General features: G+C 37.4%; 1 protein-coding gene across 2 annotated transcripts in view; it reads left to right on the top strand.

The window, feature by feature from the left end:
* The window catches only part of SUGT1 (SGT1 homolog, MIS12 kinetochore complex assembly cochaperone), a 65,551-nt gene that overhangs the window by 45,288 nt on the left and 4,881 nt on the right, over nucleotides 1-15,382 (top strand). For both annotated transcript variants that reach the window (XM_014549748.1, XM_005878625.2), the window contains exons 11-12: nucleotides 5,814-5,901; nucleotides 9,724-9,905. In XM_014549748.1, coding sequence (XP_014405234.1) covers nucleotides 5,814-5,901; nucleotides 9,724-9,905 — 270 coding nt within the window. The remainder of the gene's footprint in view (nucleotides 1-5,813; nucleotides 5,902-9,723; nucleotides 9,906-15,382) is intronic.

The following is a 15,382-nucleotide window of genomic DNA, read 5'->3' as shown; positions in this document are numbered from 1 at the left end:
AAAAAAATATTATAAGTATTACAAAGGGTATTACATATGTGTCCTTTTTTTCCCCGCCCTTGACAATCCCCTGGCCTCCCCTACCCCCCAGTGTCTTATGTCCATTGGTTATGCTTATATGCATGCATACAAGTCCTTCGGTTGATCTCTTACCCCCTTCCCTCCTGCCCCCCAACCCTCCCCAGCCTTCCCGCTGCAGTTTGACAATCTGTTTGAGGCAGCTCTGCCTCTGTATCTATTATTGTTCAAGAGTTTGTAATGGTCTCTATTATCCATGAATGTGTGAGATCATGTGGTATTTTTCCTTCATTGACTGGCTTATTTCACTTAGCATAATGCTTTCCAGTTCCATCCATGCTGTTGCAAATGGTAAGAGTTCCTTCTTTTTTACAGCAGCATAGTATTCCATCGTGTAGATGTACCACAGTTTTCTAATCCATTCATCTACTGATGGGCACTTAGGCTGTTTCCAAATCTTAGCTATGGTGAATTGTGCTGCTATGAACATAGGGGTGCATATATCCTTTCTGATTGGTGTTTCTGGTTTCTTGGGATATATTCCTAGAAGTGGGATCACTGGGTCAAATGGGAGTTCCATTTTTAGTTTTTTGAGGAAACTCCATACTGTTTTCCACAGTGGCTGTACCAGTCTGCATTCCCACCAGTAGTGTACAAGGGTTCCTTTTTCTCCATATCCTTGCCAGCACTTGCCGTTTTTTTATTTGTTGATGATAACCATTCTGACAGGTGTGAGGTGGTACTTATTGTTTTTTTAAAAAATATATTTTACTGATTTTTTACAGAGAGGAAGGGAGAGGGATAGAGAGTCAGAAACATCGATGAGAGAGAAACATCGATCAGCTGCCTCCTGCACACCTCCCATGGGGATGTGCCCGCAACCAAGGTACATGCCCTTGACCGGAATCGAACCTGGGACCCTTCAGTCTGCAGGCCAACGCTCTACCCGCTGGTAGAGCCAAACTGGTCAGGGCTGTTGTTTTGATTTGTATCTCTTGGATGATTAGTGACTTTGAGCATTTTTTCATATGTCTCTTGGCCTTCTGTAAGTCCACTTTTGAAAAGTGTCTATTTAGGTCCTTTGCCCATTTTGTGATTGGATTGTTTATCTTCCTTTTGTTAAAATGTATGACTTCCCTATAAATTTTGGAGATTAGACCCTTATCGGATATTGTACCATCCTTGCATCCCTGGAATAAATCCCACTTGATCATGGTGTATGATCTTTCTAATGTAATGCTGGATCTATTTGCTAGAATTTTGTTGAGGATTTTAGCATCTATGTTCATGAGGGATATTGGCTTGTAATTCTCTTTCTTTGTAGTGTCTTTATCTGGTTTAGGGATTAGGGTAATGTTGGCTTCATAGAAAGAGCTTGGAAGTGTTCCTTTTGAATTTTTTGGAATAGTCTGAGGATGATAGGTTTTAGTTCTTCTTTGTGTGGTAAAACTGCCCTATGAAGCCATCTGGCCCAGGGCTTTGTTTGCTGGAAGTTTTTTTTATTACTGCTTCAATTTCCTCCATAGTTATAGGCTTATTCAGATTTTTTATTCTTCCTGATTGAGTTTTGGAGGTTTATATTTTTCTAGGAATATGTCCATTTTCTCTAGGTTGTTAAGTTTGTTGTCATTACGGTGTGTCTTGGTGTGGGTCTTTTTGGGTTCTTCTTGTTTGGGACTCTCTGTGCTTGTGTGACTCTTTTCTTTCCCAAATCAGGGTAGTTTTCTGTCATCATTTCTTCAAATAGGTTTTCTAATCCTTGCTCCTGCCTCCTGCACACCCCCTACTGGGGATCGAGCTCACAACCCTGGCATGTGCCCTTGACCATAATCAAACCCAAAACCCCTCAGTCCGCAGGCCAACGCTCTAGCCAAGGAGCCAAACTAGGTAGGGTGTTGCCCCCTCTTCTTGTCCTTCTGGTACCCCTATTATACGTATGTTGCTTTGTTTCATGTTTTCTCAAAGCTCCTTTAGGCTCTCCTCCTGCTTTCTAATTTTTTTCTCCAATTGCTATTCTGCTTGGGTGTTTTTTTCTGCCCTGTCTTCTTACTCGCTAATTCGATCCTCCGCTTCTTCTAGTCTACTATTGAAATCGTCCAATGTGTTTTTTATTGTAGCTATATCATTCTTCATTTCCTCTTGATTCTTACATAAGTTGTTGATTTTCTCATCCAGCCAGTTTAGGAACTGTATGACCCTTACTCTGAATTCTGTTTTTCGTTTCATTTAATTCCTTTTCTGGCGACTCCTTTTTTTTCCTTTGGGGATTCTTTGTCTCCCCATTTTTGCTCTCACTGAAGTGTCCAGGCATCGAGTTTCTCGGGGCCTGTGGCTGAAGCGACGGGCTTCTCGGAAGGGTCGTGCACTCCAAGCCTCACCAGAGTGCCCAAGCGCTGGAGTTGCACATGTGGCCTGAGGCTGAAGTGGCAGGTTGGTGGGAGGGGAGTGCACGCTGGGGCTCACAGAAGCCTGCGGCCCGAGAGGCCTGAGTCCCGGTGTCTGTGGGTCTGTAGCTGTAGTAGCATGTCTTTGGCCAGAATGGCTACAGGGTCTGGGATGATGTCTGAGGCCAGTCTGGGTGGTGGTGAGGCTGGGCTTCTAGTCACAGCAGCTCTCCCCTTCAAGATGGCATGGTTTCTGAGCAAGAACAGCCACCCTGGGAATCCCTGCAGTGGTAGCAGGGGCTCCTTGTCTAGTAGAGTCCAGCCTGCCAACCCCCGAGTTTCCTGCAGGATGTAACTGTCCCTCATTCACACACAGACACACACACACACCCTGTACACGTGCTCCCTCACTGCCATCCTGCTGGCCGCCATCTTGACTCCTCCTTAACTTATTTTTGACTAAGATTAAAATAGAATGATTTGTTAATAGTTGCAGTAAAAATATCTGAAATTGAACTGGTGGCAATTCTAGAATTATTTGCCAAAATCAAGACTTAAACTTCATTTTTAAAGCATCAGAAGTGAAGTAGGTGTAAAAAAGAATTCATAGAAAATTAATTTCCCCAACCCCCTTTTACCTTTTAAAAAGGCTACTTTAAATGGTTTATTATGTGCAGCTATTTCAGTGAATGGATTAAGTATAATTTCAAGTTCAGGTTAACGTTTCTCAGTTGAATCAGGTTGTTACTACAAGCTTTGGCTTTATAAAGGCCTCTCTGTTTGGACTGCACAATTACTCAGGGTATAGTGGCTTTCAGTAGATGCTAGTGCTAGTATGTGTTGCTCTTTGGATAAAACAAGGAACCTTTTATAGATAGTGCTTAGCATGGAAACATGAGGTTCGAATATAGGGTGCCCTGTGGTGGAGACTAGTTAAGGACAGTGTTTATGTATACCCTGCTTGCCAGGTCTTCATTTCCAGATGAGTCAAAAATTAAAGGAGTAAGATGGCAATTTTAAATTTTAGGATAATATTAATACCATTTTTTAGTACTACTGCTGTGTCATTGCCAGCTATTCGATTTCTGTCCCTTTTAGGTAAATATCAGCAATGACAACTTAAAATAACCAGAGTGCAATACTGTGCATGAGAAAATGTTGGTGGTATTTTACTTTATAAAAATTAATCATAGTTTATTTTAGGGAATTCTAGAGATTCTAATGAAATAATTGTTTTTATTTATGTATAATTTAAACATATATGTTAAATTAAGAATACTATAATTTTTGTTCCTTTCCCAGTGACATTTGTCTTATGTTTTCTCATTATGAAACAATTTTTTGTTACCTTTCTATGTTGCTAAAAAAAAAAATTTTTGATTACGTAGAAGCCACATCCCTTCCATACCATCACTTCATGATTAAAATATTGAGGTGTGTTTCTGTGATAAGTGTTTTGTTAAGGTATTTTAAAATGCAAACTATAAGGATTCACACATTACAAGCAGGTTGTAGAGCGATCACCAGTAATTGCTAATTTAAATGATTCATCTCATCTAAAGGAGTCAGATAACTAAGGTATGAATAGGCTTTTCTTTTTGTTAAATTTGCCTTTTTAAAAACATGTTTTTATTGATTTTTAGAGAGAGAGGAAGGGAGAAGGATAGAGAGAAACATGGATGAAAGAGAAACATCATCTATTGGCTGCCCCCTACTGGGGATTGAACCTGCAAACCAGGCATGTGCCCTGACTTGGAATCAAGTTGGTGACTCTTGGCTCATGGTCGACACTCAAGCATTGAGCCATACCAGCTGGGCAAGTTTTTTCTATTAATAAAAGTAATCTTTTTCTTAGGAAAAAAATGTTAGGATATAAAATTCTAATTTGATTCTTTTTTGTTGTTGTTACTCCTCATCTGAGGATTTTTTCCCCCCACTGGTTTTTAAAGAGCGAGAGAGAGAGAGAGAGAGAGAGAGAGAGAGAGAGAGAGACAGAGACAGACAGGCAGACAGACATAGACATCAATGCGAGAGAGACACATGGATTGATTGCCTCCCACACGTGCCCCCAACTGGGCTGGGGATCGAACCTGCAACCTCAGCCAACACTTTAACCACTGATCCAAACCTCCCATGGCTCTAATTTGATTCTTTTATTAGATTCTTTTATTATTATTATTGTTATTTTAATCTAATTTGATTCTTAAAAACTGTTTGCATAATAAATATTACTGTTCATCATCACTATAAATCCTGATTTTTGCTAGGCTAAAAATGAGGGTGAGGGCATTATTTGAATAAGGAAAAAGGGTAGATACAAGTGGTATGTGAGTGTATGTTAGGGTAAGTGTAGATTTTAGGGACAAGCCTTGATTAAAGAGTAAAAGATGATTTTAGAATAATGTTGACATTTTATTTTAATAAGTGACTTTAGTTTAGCTTTCAGGAGCTGTTTATAGTCTGCCTTACACCTTTTTCCCCCATCTATATATTTCACTGCTCTAACATAAATCCTGGTCTTGAGGCAAATTTGTTTTCTCCCTACTCCCTGATGCACTGTGCCCCTTCACACCTCATGGCTCCAGTTTTAGACTATTTCCTTTGCTTCTGGAGACCTACCCTGTCCACCATAGGAGGTACACCTTCCTCTCACAGCTCTTCACAGGTACCCTGAAACCTTACCTGTTCACATATAGGTGTGATGTCTCCTGAGCTTTTAGAACATTTATTTGCCTCTTTAGTAACTTTCATGGAAGGTCAAGAACATGTCTTAAATATTTAAAAAAATCTCTCATATCCCTGAAGACTATACCTTACTCATAGTGGGTGTTTAATAAATATTGCATGAAGGATTGTGAAAATGTTGGTATTGTATTATTTTTTATACAGTGGAATGAATTTTTCTCTACTCTAAAACAGGTTAATGTATATGCCAATGTAATAATTCGTTTAGGACAGGGTTTCTTGGTGGTTGGCATTGTTCTATTTTGTGCTGGATAATTGTTTTAGGGATATTGTCTTGTATGGTTTAGCCTGCCCTACTCTCTCCTCACTAGATGTCAGTAGTACTCCTTGTCCTCACCCCAGTTGTGAAGACCAACAGTGTCTCTTACATTGCCAAATGTCCCTTGTTTGTCAGTATGACTCCTGGTTGAGAACATTGCTTTAGAAGAAATAAGCATAAGGATTTCAAGATTCTTCTTAATTGTAGTTTATAACATGTGTATGTTTTTGAAGGGCTTTTAAGTAAAAACAAATGTTTCAAAATTCTTCAAATTTAACATTGTATAATTTAAGGAAACTATCTGAAGGACACTATTAATTCTTATAAAACTTTGATGACTTAAGAGAATTGCATTTTTTGTGTCTATTTTACATTGAATGATGGATTTTATTTGGTGTTTTCTGCAGATTGAAATTAAAATGAAAAAGTCAGAGGCTGTGAGATGGGAAAAACTCGAGGGAGAAGAAGAGCCTAAGCCAAAACAGTTCGTAGCAGGTTTGTTTTCTGGCCTTGATGAGCTTTACATTCAAATTGTGTTATATAGTTGAAATTAAATAGTAATGAGCTTTCTTTTTGTTTTCATTATTTATGTTCCCAATATAAAACACATCGAGTATCATAAGGTTGCTCTATAATGAATACAAATTGGCTCGTCTTATGAAGGTTCTGACTTCTTAAACTCTTAAGAGTACAAATGAATGGCAGCAAAAGCCTAGAGAAAATTTGAATTTATTGTTTACCTTGCAGTTTATGACATCAATTGGAGGTTGTTTTGTGTGTGTGTGTGTGTGTGTGTGTGTGTGTGTGTGTGTGTGTGTGAGAGTGTTGGCCTTTCCTATTTGTGCTTTTTTAGTTTTAAGTGGATTAGTAATTTACCGATATATTTTCTCCTCTTTCCTCTCCCTTCTTATTTATTCCTTTCTATGCTGATATTGTCGACTCTAATTTCCTGGAATTTCAGAGATTCACTGAATAAAGTATTCATTGCACTATATCAGGGGTCCTCAAACTTTTTAAACAGGGGGCCAGTTCACTGTCCTTCAGACCGTTGGAGGGCCGGACTATAGTTTAAAAAAAACTATGAGCAAATTCCTATGCACACTGCACATATCTTATTTTGAAGTAAAAAAACAAAACGGGAACAAATACAATATTTGTATTTGCATGTGGCCCGCGGGCCGTAGTTTGAGGACCCCTGCACTATATTGTCTAATATAATGAATTTACTTATTTATTTATTTATAATATATTTTTATTGATTTCAGAGAGGAAGGGAGGGTGAGAGATAGATAGAAACATCAGTGATGAGAGAGAATCACTGATCGGCTGCCTCCTGCACAGCCCACACTGGGGATTGCAACCCGGTCATGTGTACTGACAGAGAATCGAACTGTGTCCTCCTGGTTTGTAGGTTGATGCTCAACCACTGAGCCATGCCGGCCGGGCTGTTTCAGTTACTTTTAGATATTTCACTGCTTTCTTCTATAACAGAAAACATATTTCCCTGTGGAACTTTTTAGAAAACTCCGAGTTAGCCAACAGATCATGCATTTTTATTATTTTTTATTTTGAAATAATTCTCATACAAGTTGCAGAAATAGAGTTTCTATGTACCCGTCACCTAGCCTTCCTGGATGTTAATATTGTAACTAAGCTATAGAATAATTAGTAAAATTAGGAAACTGACACCAACAGGTAATTTTTAAGAATGAAATTTGGGGCTGGATAATTAAGAATGAAATTTCAAGTTGGTATTTAAGCTATTTAACTAAGCTTCTGCATCCCACTTTATTTGAAATACATAGTAAAATATTATGTGCTTCTCTTAGGGCTGACTCCCATGGATTTTGGGGCTGAAGTTTATACATAGCTCAAAGCATTTTTAAAAGAAACACTTTAATGTAGTATCTCATTTAATTCTAACAATGGCCCTATATAGTAGGCAGCCTAGTATTGTTTCTCCTAGTTTACAGGCTCAGAAAGGTTAAGCAGCTTGTTTTAAGATCACCTAGCGTTTTTTATTGTCTAGGACTAAACCCAGGTCTTCAGAGTCTGGGTCTGGTTCTTCTGTTAACCTATGTTTTACTGATTGTTTTTGCATTTTCTAACAATGAAAAGTCTCTGCTGACTTGAGTATCTTTGCAGTTATTTGATATTATAGTGAACTAGAGGCCTGGTGCATGAAATTTGTGCACTCGGGAGAGTGTCCCTCAGCCCAGCCTGCGCCCTCTCTTAATCTGGGAGCCCTTGGGGGATGCCGTCAGTCGGACATCCTTAGCGCTGCCGTGGAGGTGGGAGAGGCTCCTGCCACCGCTGCTGCGCTCGCCAGCTGTGAGCCTGGCTTCTGGCTGAGCGGCCCTCCCCCTGTGGGAGCGCACTGACCACCAGGGGGCAGCTCCTGTGTTGAGCGTCTGCCCCCTGGTGGTCAGTGCACATCATAGTGATTGGTCATTTGCATATTAGCCTTTTATTATACAGGATAAGCAAGGAAGTTAGGTTACTCTCAGTAATTCATCTACTACCTACAGATGTTAAAATTTTTCTGAGTTCAACTATAAAGGTTTTTTTAATTTTACAAACTTTTCTAAACTAAATGCTTTGCATATTCATAAAGATGCTATTCCTCCTGTCCTGTTATATTTTTGTAAGGAATTAATATGCTTGTCAGATTCCTGTGTACTGCAAGCTGCAGACTGCAAATAAGGGCACATTGCTTAACCTATCTGGGCAGTGGAAATTCGAACCTGTGTTCCCATCTTTCTGGGAAGTCTGCATCAGGATGAATTTAATCCATGTTTCCTAGGCTCTTAATTTTCATGGCAAGTTAAAATTTTTATTTGGCTACTAGTGATAATGTACAGAGATGGAGGAGATTACTAGTAGAGGAAGATTGGTAGTGTGTGAAAAATAGTATGCTTGCCCTGAATAAAACTGTGTGGTGTGTTGTAGTTTTGTTTTGTTTTGAGGCAAGGATAGGCAGGGAGAAAGTTGGTTTACCAGTGAAGAGAAAGGATGGAAAAACAGAATGAACAATTAGTAGTTTTCTCATTTATTTTGAGGAAGGGGATGTAGAGAGGCAGTAGTGGAAGAAGGACATTTAGATTAGTATTAATGTGTTCTAATATATTGATAGGAAATCTTTGAATCAGTTTTTTTTAAATCTCTGTGTTGCATTGTCCAATATAGTAGCTGCTAGCCACATGTACCTATTGAGCACTTGAAATATGACTAGCCTGATTTGAGATGTGCTCTCAGTATAACATACATACTAAATTTTGAAGACTTAGTATGAAAAAAAAGAAATAAATACCGTAATGTTTTTATTTTATGTTGAAATGATACTATTTTGTATATATTAGGTTAAATAAATATATTATTTAAATGCATTTCACCTGATTCTTTCTACTAAGGTGGCTACTAGAAATTTTTAAATTATTTATGTGGCTCACATATGTGGCTTGCATTATATTTCCATTGGACAATGAACAGAACTGCTCTTATAGCTACTGGGTAGGTTAGTTACTTTTAAATTATTTGTATGCCAAGATCTTAATTCCTTTGGTCTTTGGGGCAGCCTTGACAGTGCCCTGAGTCCCTGGGCTGGTATCTGTATGCCTGCAAGCAGCCTCCATTTATCCCAGGGTGCCCTGCAAATACTGTTATTTGCTATGTGTGCATAGTGTGGGCATTGAACTCTAGGTCATCCCATATAGTATTTTTTAATATTATGGACCTGATTCTTATTATCTCCTATTGAAGTATTCTGATATTTTTAATGTGGGGAGAGAATGGATGAATTAACTCACTGCCGAATAGGATGGATAATTATTTACATTTGCAGTTTATTTCTGCTCTGGAAGATATATAAGTATCTTAGGAAAGGTCACATTTTTAACATTAAAATCGTGTCTATAAGAGAAATTTCTGAGTGAAGCAACTTAAAAAACACATTAATTTTATAATTGTACTATCTTTGCAACTTTTCTGTAAATATAAAAAAGTTTCTATATACTTTTCACTTAGTTTCCCTTATTATTAACATGAAGAATCTGTTCTTCATCTAATTTTGCATAATGTATCAAAAGTTTACGTTTTATGGAACTATTTTTTTCAAAAGAGATTGCTGTATTTTACATTATGTTGATTCAGTTTTTAGAAGTGTAAATTTAATTATTGATGTCTGTCAGAAAGATACTTATTTCAAACATGAAGTTCACCTATTATTTGCTAAGGTGTTCTTTACACCATGGTAACAAAGTTTACATATTCTTGGCATAATCAACACATGTTAATTAATCACTTCTTTTTACTCTGTAGATGTAAAGAACCTATATCCATCATCATCTCTTTATACAAGAAATTGGGATAAATTGGTTGGAGAAATCAAGGAAGAAGAAAAGAATGAGAAATTGGAGGGAGATGCAGCTTTAAACAAATTATTTCAGCAGATCTATTCAGATGGGTCTGATGAAGTGAAACGTGCCATGAACAAATCATTTGTAAGAATATAAACTTTAAAAATATATATTGTGGTAGTAAATTTCAGAAATTTAAAAAGAATAAGATCAAAATTTGAGTCCAAATTGCATGTTGGGAGATCTTTTTGAGTAAGCTTTGTCTGGACATTTCTTCTTGCTCTAAACTTAGAATAATTACTGACGAAGTCAGAACTGGTGGAGGAGATAAGAAACAAGTGGTTTACACCAAATATTTTTTATCATTGAGTTAGAACTGGAAAGGCTTAAGAAATATCAAGGTTATAGTGGGTGATACAGAGTTATTCTAGTTAGACTTATCAGAATAGCTGAATGAGCTTCCATTGTTTACCTTACAGCAGTTCTCAACCTGTGGGTCGCGAACAATGAAAATACATCCTGCATATCAGATATTTACATTACGATTCATAACGTAACAAAATTACAGTTATGAAGTAGCAATGAAAATAATTTTATGGTTGGGGGTCACCACAACATGAGGAACTGTATTTAAAGGGTGGCGGCATTAGGAAGGTTGAGAACCACTGGATAGTCTCAATATCAGAGATGAAAAATACAGAAGGGAAACTTCCAGAACAGTGTTTGGCAAGTTAAAGTGCATATTATTATTCATTGGTTTTTTGATAATTTCTTTATTGATTAAGAAAATTCAGATTTTGCCAGGGCGGCATAAATGTTGTCTGTATTAGGCCTCAAGTTCTGAGATCTCAATGACAAGTCATCACTGTAGAATTATGTAGATTTTTTGCTTGAAGATGTAATCATTTGATTTTTACCAGTAGCATTGAAAATGTAACACACTTTTTTTAAATCCTCACTGAGGATATGTTTATTGATTTTTTTTTTTAGAGAGAGAGGGAAGGGGGTGTAGGGGAAGAGAGAGAAGAAAGAAACATTGATGTGAGAGAGAAACATCGATCCATCGCCTCCCGTAGGTGCCCTGGAATGGAATCCATAGTCTTTTGGTGTAGGGGGTGATGCCTCCAACCAACTGAGTTACTTGGCCAGGGCTGTAACTCTCTTCTTTTAAGACATTTATATTTATAGTAAATGTTAAAATTAACATTTACTAATTAATATTTAGTTAATCAGTGTGTTTGAGGTTTAGATACTCCACATAAATTACTATGTGTTAACTAGTCATGATTGTGCTTTTCACTGTTGACTTAAAAAATTTTTGTTTTAATTAGACTTTATTTTGAAATAGTTGTAAATTCACATGAGTTGTAAGAAATGAGGAATACTCCTTATATCCTTTAGTTTCCCTCAATTGAAACATTTTACAAAATTGTAGTACAACATTACAACCAGGATATTGACAGTTAAAGTACAGAACATTTCAGTTGCCACAGGATCCCTCCTTATCATTTTATAGCTATACTCACTTTGCTCCCACTCCTACCCCTTCTTAATCCTTGACAACCACTAATCTGGCAAGTCTTTGTCAGATATGTAATTCGCAGATATTTCTCACAGCCTGTAGCTTGTCTTTTCATTTTTAAAAAAATATATTTTTTTATTGATTTCAGAGAGGACGGGAGAGGGAGAGAGAGATAGAAACATCGTGATGAGAGGGTCATTGATTGGCCACCTCCTGCATGCCCCACACTGGAGATCTAGCAGGCAACCGGGTCATGTGCCTTGACTGGGAATTGAACCGTGACCTCCTGGTTCATAGGTTGATGCTCAACCACTGAGTCAGGTTGTCTGGGCCACTTTTTTTTTTTTAATATATTTTATTGATTTTTTTACAGAGAAGAAGGGAGAGAGATAGAGAGTCAGAAACATCGATGAGAGAGAAACATCGATCAGCTGCCTCCTGCACACCCCCTACTGGGGATGTGCCCACAACCAAGGTACATGCCCTTGACTGGAATGGAATCTGGGACCCCTCAGTCCACAGGCCGACGCTCTATCCACTGAGCCAAACCAGTTAGGGCTGGGCCACTTTTTTAATGTTCTTTGCAAAGCCAAAGTATTTCATTTGATGAAGTTTAATTTATCAATTTTTTCCTTTGTGGATCATACTTTTAGTGTCAAATCTAGTATTTCTTAGTCCTGGATCTCAAAGATATTTTTTCCACATTTTAAAAAAATAAAAGTTTTGTAGTTTTACATATTACATTTAAGTCCATATCCATTTTGACTTAAAGTGTGAGACAATGGTTAAGGGTTTTCGTTTGTTTGTTTGTTTTAGCCTGTTTATATTCTATTACTCTACTTGTTGAAAAGATTGTCTTTCCTCCATTAAATTTCTTTTCACCTTTCTCAAAAATCAGTTGAGCATTTTGTGTGAGTCTATTTCTGGGTTCTCTGTTTTCCATTGATCTACATGTCTCTCCCTTTGTTAATACCACAGTCTTGATTACTATAACTATATAAGTCTTGAAATTGGGCAGATTTATTCCTCCTACTTTATTCTTCATTTTTAAATTGTTTTGTCCTAGTTCCTTTGCCTTTCCATATACATTTTAGAATATTTTGTCTATATGTACAAAAAATCCTGTTAGAAATTGCATTGAACTGTATATCAATTTGGAGAGATTGACATCTTTACTGTGTTGAATTTTCTAACCCATTTATTTAGCTTTTCTCTGATTCCTTTCATCAGCATTGTGCAGTTTTCAGCATATAAATCCAGTACATGTTTTGGTAGATGTGCCTAAGTATTTAATTCTTTTTTTGAGTGATTATAAATAGTATTATATTTGATATTGGTTTGTTGTTCATATCTATAAATACAGTTGTGTTTTTTAAAAATGTTTGCTTTACATTCTGTGAATTTGTTGAACTTAGTAGTTTTAGGAGATTTTTTCGTAGATTTCTTTTGATCTAAGAAGAATAGATTCCTTCTGTTTTCTATATCATATTGTTTTCAAATATGGACCGTTTTATTTTTTCCTTTTATCTTCTTTTCTTGATATATTGCACTGGCTGGAACTTCTAGCACTGTGTTGAATAAGAGTGGACATCCCCATCTTCAGTCTTTCACTATTAAGTATGTTGTACGTATTTTGTAGATGCTCAACCAAGGTGAAGTTCTGCTCTATTCCTATTTTTTACTGAGCTTTTATATCATGAACAAATTGACTTGTTGAATGCTTTTTCTGCATTGATCAATATAATAATGTGATTTTTTTTAGCTTTATATGATAAATATGATTGATTTCTATTGTTGAACCAGCCTTGCAGCCCTGGAATAAACCCCACTTTGTCATAGTGTAGAATTCTTGTTATATATTGCTCAAATCTATTTTCAAATACTTTGTTAAGAATTTTTGTGTCTGTATTCATGAGGGAATTGGTCTGTAGTAGTCTCTTTTTTTTTTTTTTGTACTTTGTCTGGGTTTGGTGTCAGGGTAATACTAACCTTAAAAGAAGATTGGGAAGTGCTTCATCTCCTACTTTTTTTTGGAAGAGCTTGGGTAGAATTGGGGTTCATTATTCTTTAAACATCTTTAAACCAGTGAAATCATCTGAGCCTGTTCATTTCTTTTGAGGGGATTTAAAATTGTTATTTTAGCCCAGCCAGTGTGGTTCAGTGGTTGTGCATTGACCCATGAACCAGGAGGTCACGGCTCTTTTCTCTGCCAGGGCACATGCCCCAGTTGCAGGCTCAATCCCCAGTAGGGGGCATGCAGGAGGCAGCCAATCAATGATTCTCTCTCATCATTGATGTTTCATCCCTCTCTCCCTCTCCCTTCCTTTCTCTGAAATCAATAAAAACATATTTTTAAAAAAATTATGATTTTAAATATCATAATAGCATATAGGACTATTCAAATTATCTGTTTCATATTGAGTGACTTGTGGTAGTTTGTGTTTTTGAGGAATTGGTCTATTTTGTGTAAGTTTTTAGTATTGGTAGTATTCCCTTGTTACCCTTTTGATGTCTGCAGGATCTCTGTGGTGATATTCTATTTCATTCCTATAATGGTAATTTGTGTCCTTTCTCTCTCTCTCTCTCTCTCTCTCTCTCTCTTTATCAGTCTTGGTAGAGGTTTGTCAACGTTGTTGATTTTTTTTTCAAAGAATCAGCTCTTTGTTGATGTTTAAAAACTTGTTTGCTATTTTTTTCTAAATTTTATTAATTTCTGTTCTTTGTTATTTTCTTCCTCCTGCTTGCTTTGGGTTTATTTTGCCCCCACCCCCTTTTTTTCCCCTGGGTTCTTCATATGTGAGCTTAGATTGTTGGTTTGACTCTTTTTTCTCTTTTCTGTTTGTTGTGTGGGTTTATATAATAAACTCTAGAGGCCCGGTGCATGAATTTGTGCATGGGTGGGGTCCAGCTGGCACACCCTGATTGGGGCTGATCAGGCTGGGCCAGCGGGGGGGGGGGAGAGGATGTAGGAGGTTGGCTGGCCAGCCCTGCCCCAGATCGGGGGAGAGGCTGGGGGCGGTTGGCCAGCTAGCCCCGCCCCCTGGTCGAACTCCAGTGGAACTCCCAGTGGAGAGGTCAATTTGCATATTAGCCTTTTATTATATAGGATTTCTTAGCAGGGTTTTAGCTGACACCCACAGTTTTTGATTGTTATATTTTCATTTTTATTCAGTTCAGGATGTATTTTGATTTCAGTTGAGACTTCTTTGTCTCAGATTGTTTAGAGGTATGTTGTTTAGTTTCCATTGATTGGAGAATTTCCTGTTGTCTTTCTATTACTGATTTCTTATTATTTCATTGTGGTTTGAGAATGTGTGCCATATGAATTACATACTTTTAAATTTGTTGATGTTTGTTTTATTGCCCAGGATTTGGTCTATCTTAACTAAACTTCCACTTGAAAAGAATGTATTCTGTTGTTATTGAGTGTAGTGTTCTATAAATATCAATTAGATTCTTTTGGTTGTTATTTTTGTTGAATTCCTCTATATCATTGCTGATTTTGTCTTTTTTAAAATTTATTTTATTGATTAAAGTATTACAAGTAGTAATACAGTGGAGCCTTGACTTACGAGTTTAATTCATTCAGTGACGGAGCTCGTAACTCAAATTAGTTGTATGTCAAATCATAAAGTGAACGAGTGAGACACGTGATGATGGGCTGATGTTGTGGCGTTCACTGTGACGTTCGCTGCGCCAACTAGCGGTGGGGTATCTGAAGCTGGCTCGTAACCCGAATTTTAGCTCGTAACTCAAAGCAAAAAATCAGCTGAGAGACGGCTCGTATCTCGAAAAACCTGTTAGTCGGGACACTCGTAAGTCAAGGCCCCACTGTATTGAGTTTTTTATTCAAATACTATATTTTTAGTTATAGAATTTGGAAATAAAACTCTGGCTCTGTTTCGGGTTTTCCTGTTTTGCGTAATGGCCTGTTGTCTCGGGGTCTGAATGTAGCCTTTGTATCTTGAACATTTAAACCTGCACATTTTAAAGCCACGTCTAGCTTCTCAGCTCTGCTTGTTGCCTTTGCTCCGTCTCGCAGCGGCGAGTGGCCGTGTCTGTTCTACAACGTTTGTCTGTGAGCTCATCTCCCGTGGGG

This window comes from Myotis brandtii, unplaced genomic scaffold, assembly GCF_000412655.1.
Source record: "Myotis brandtii unplaced genomic scaffold, ASM41265v1 scaffold569, whole genome shotgun sequence".
NCBI lineage: Eukaryota > Metazoa > Chordata > Mammalia > Chiroptera > Vespertilionidae > Myotis > Myotis brandtii.
This window is presented reverse-complemented; position numbering and strand designations above follow the sequence as displayed.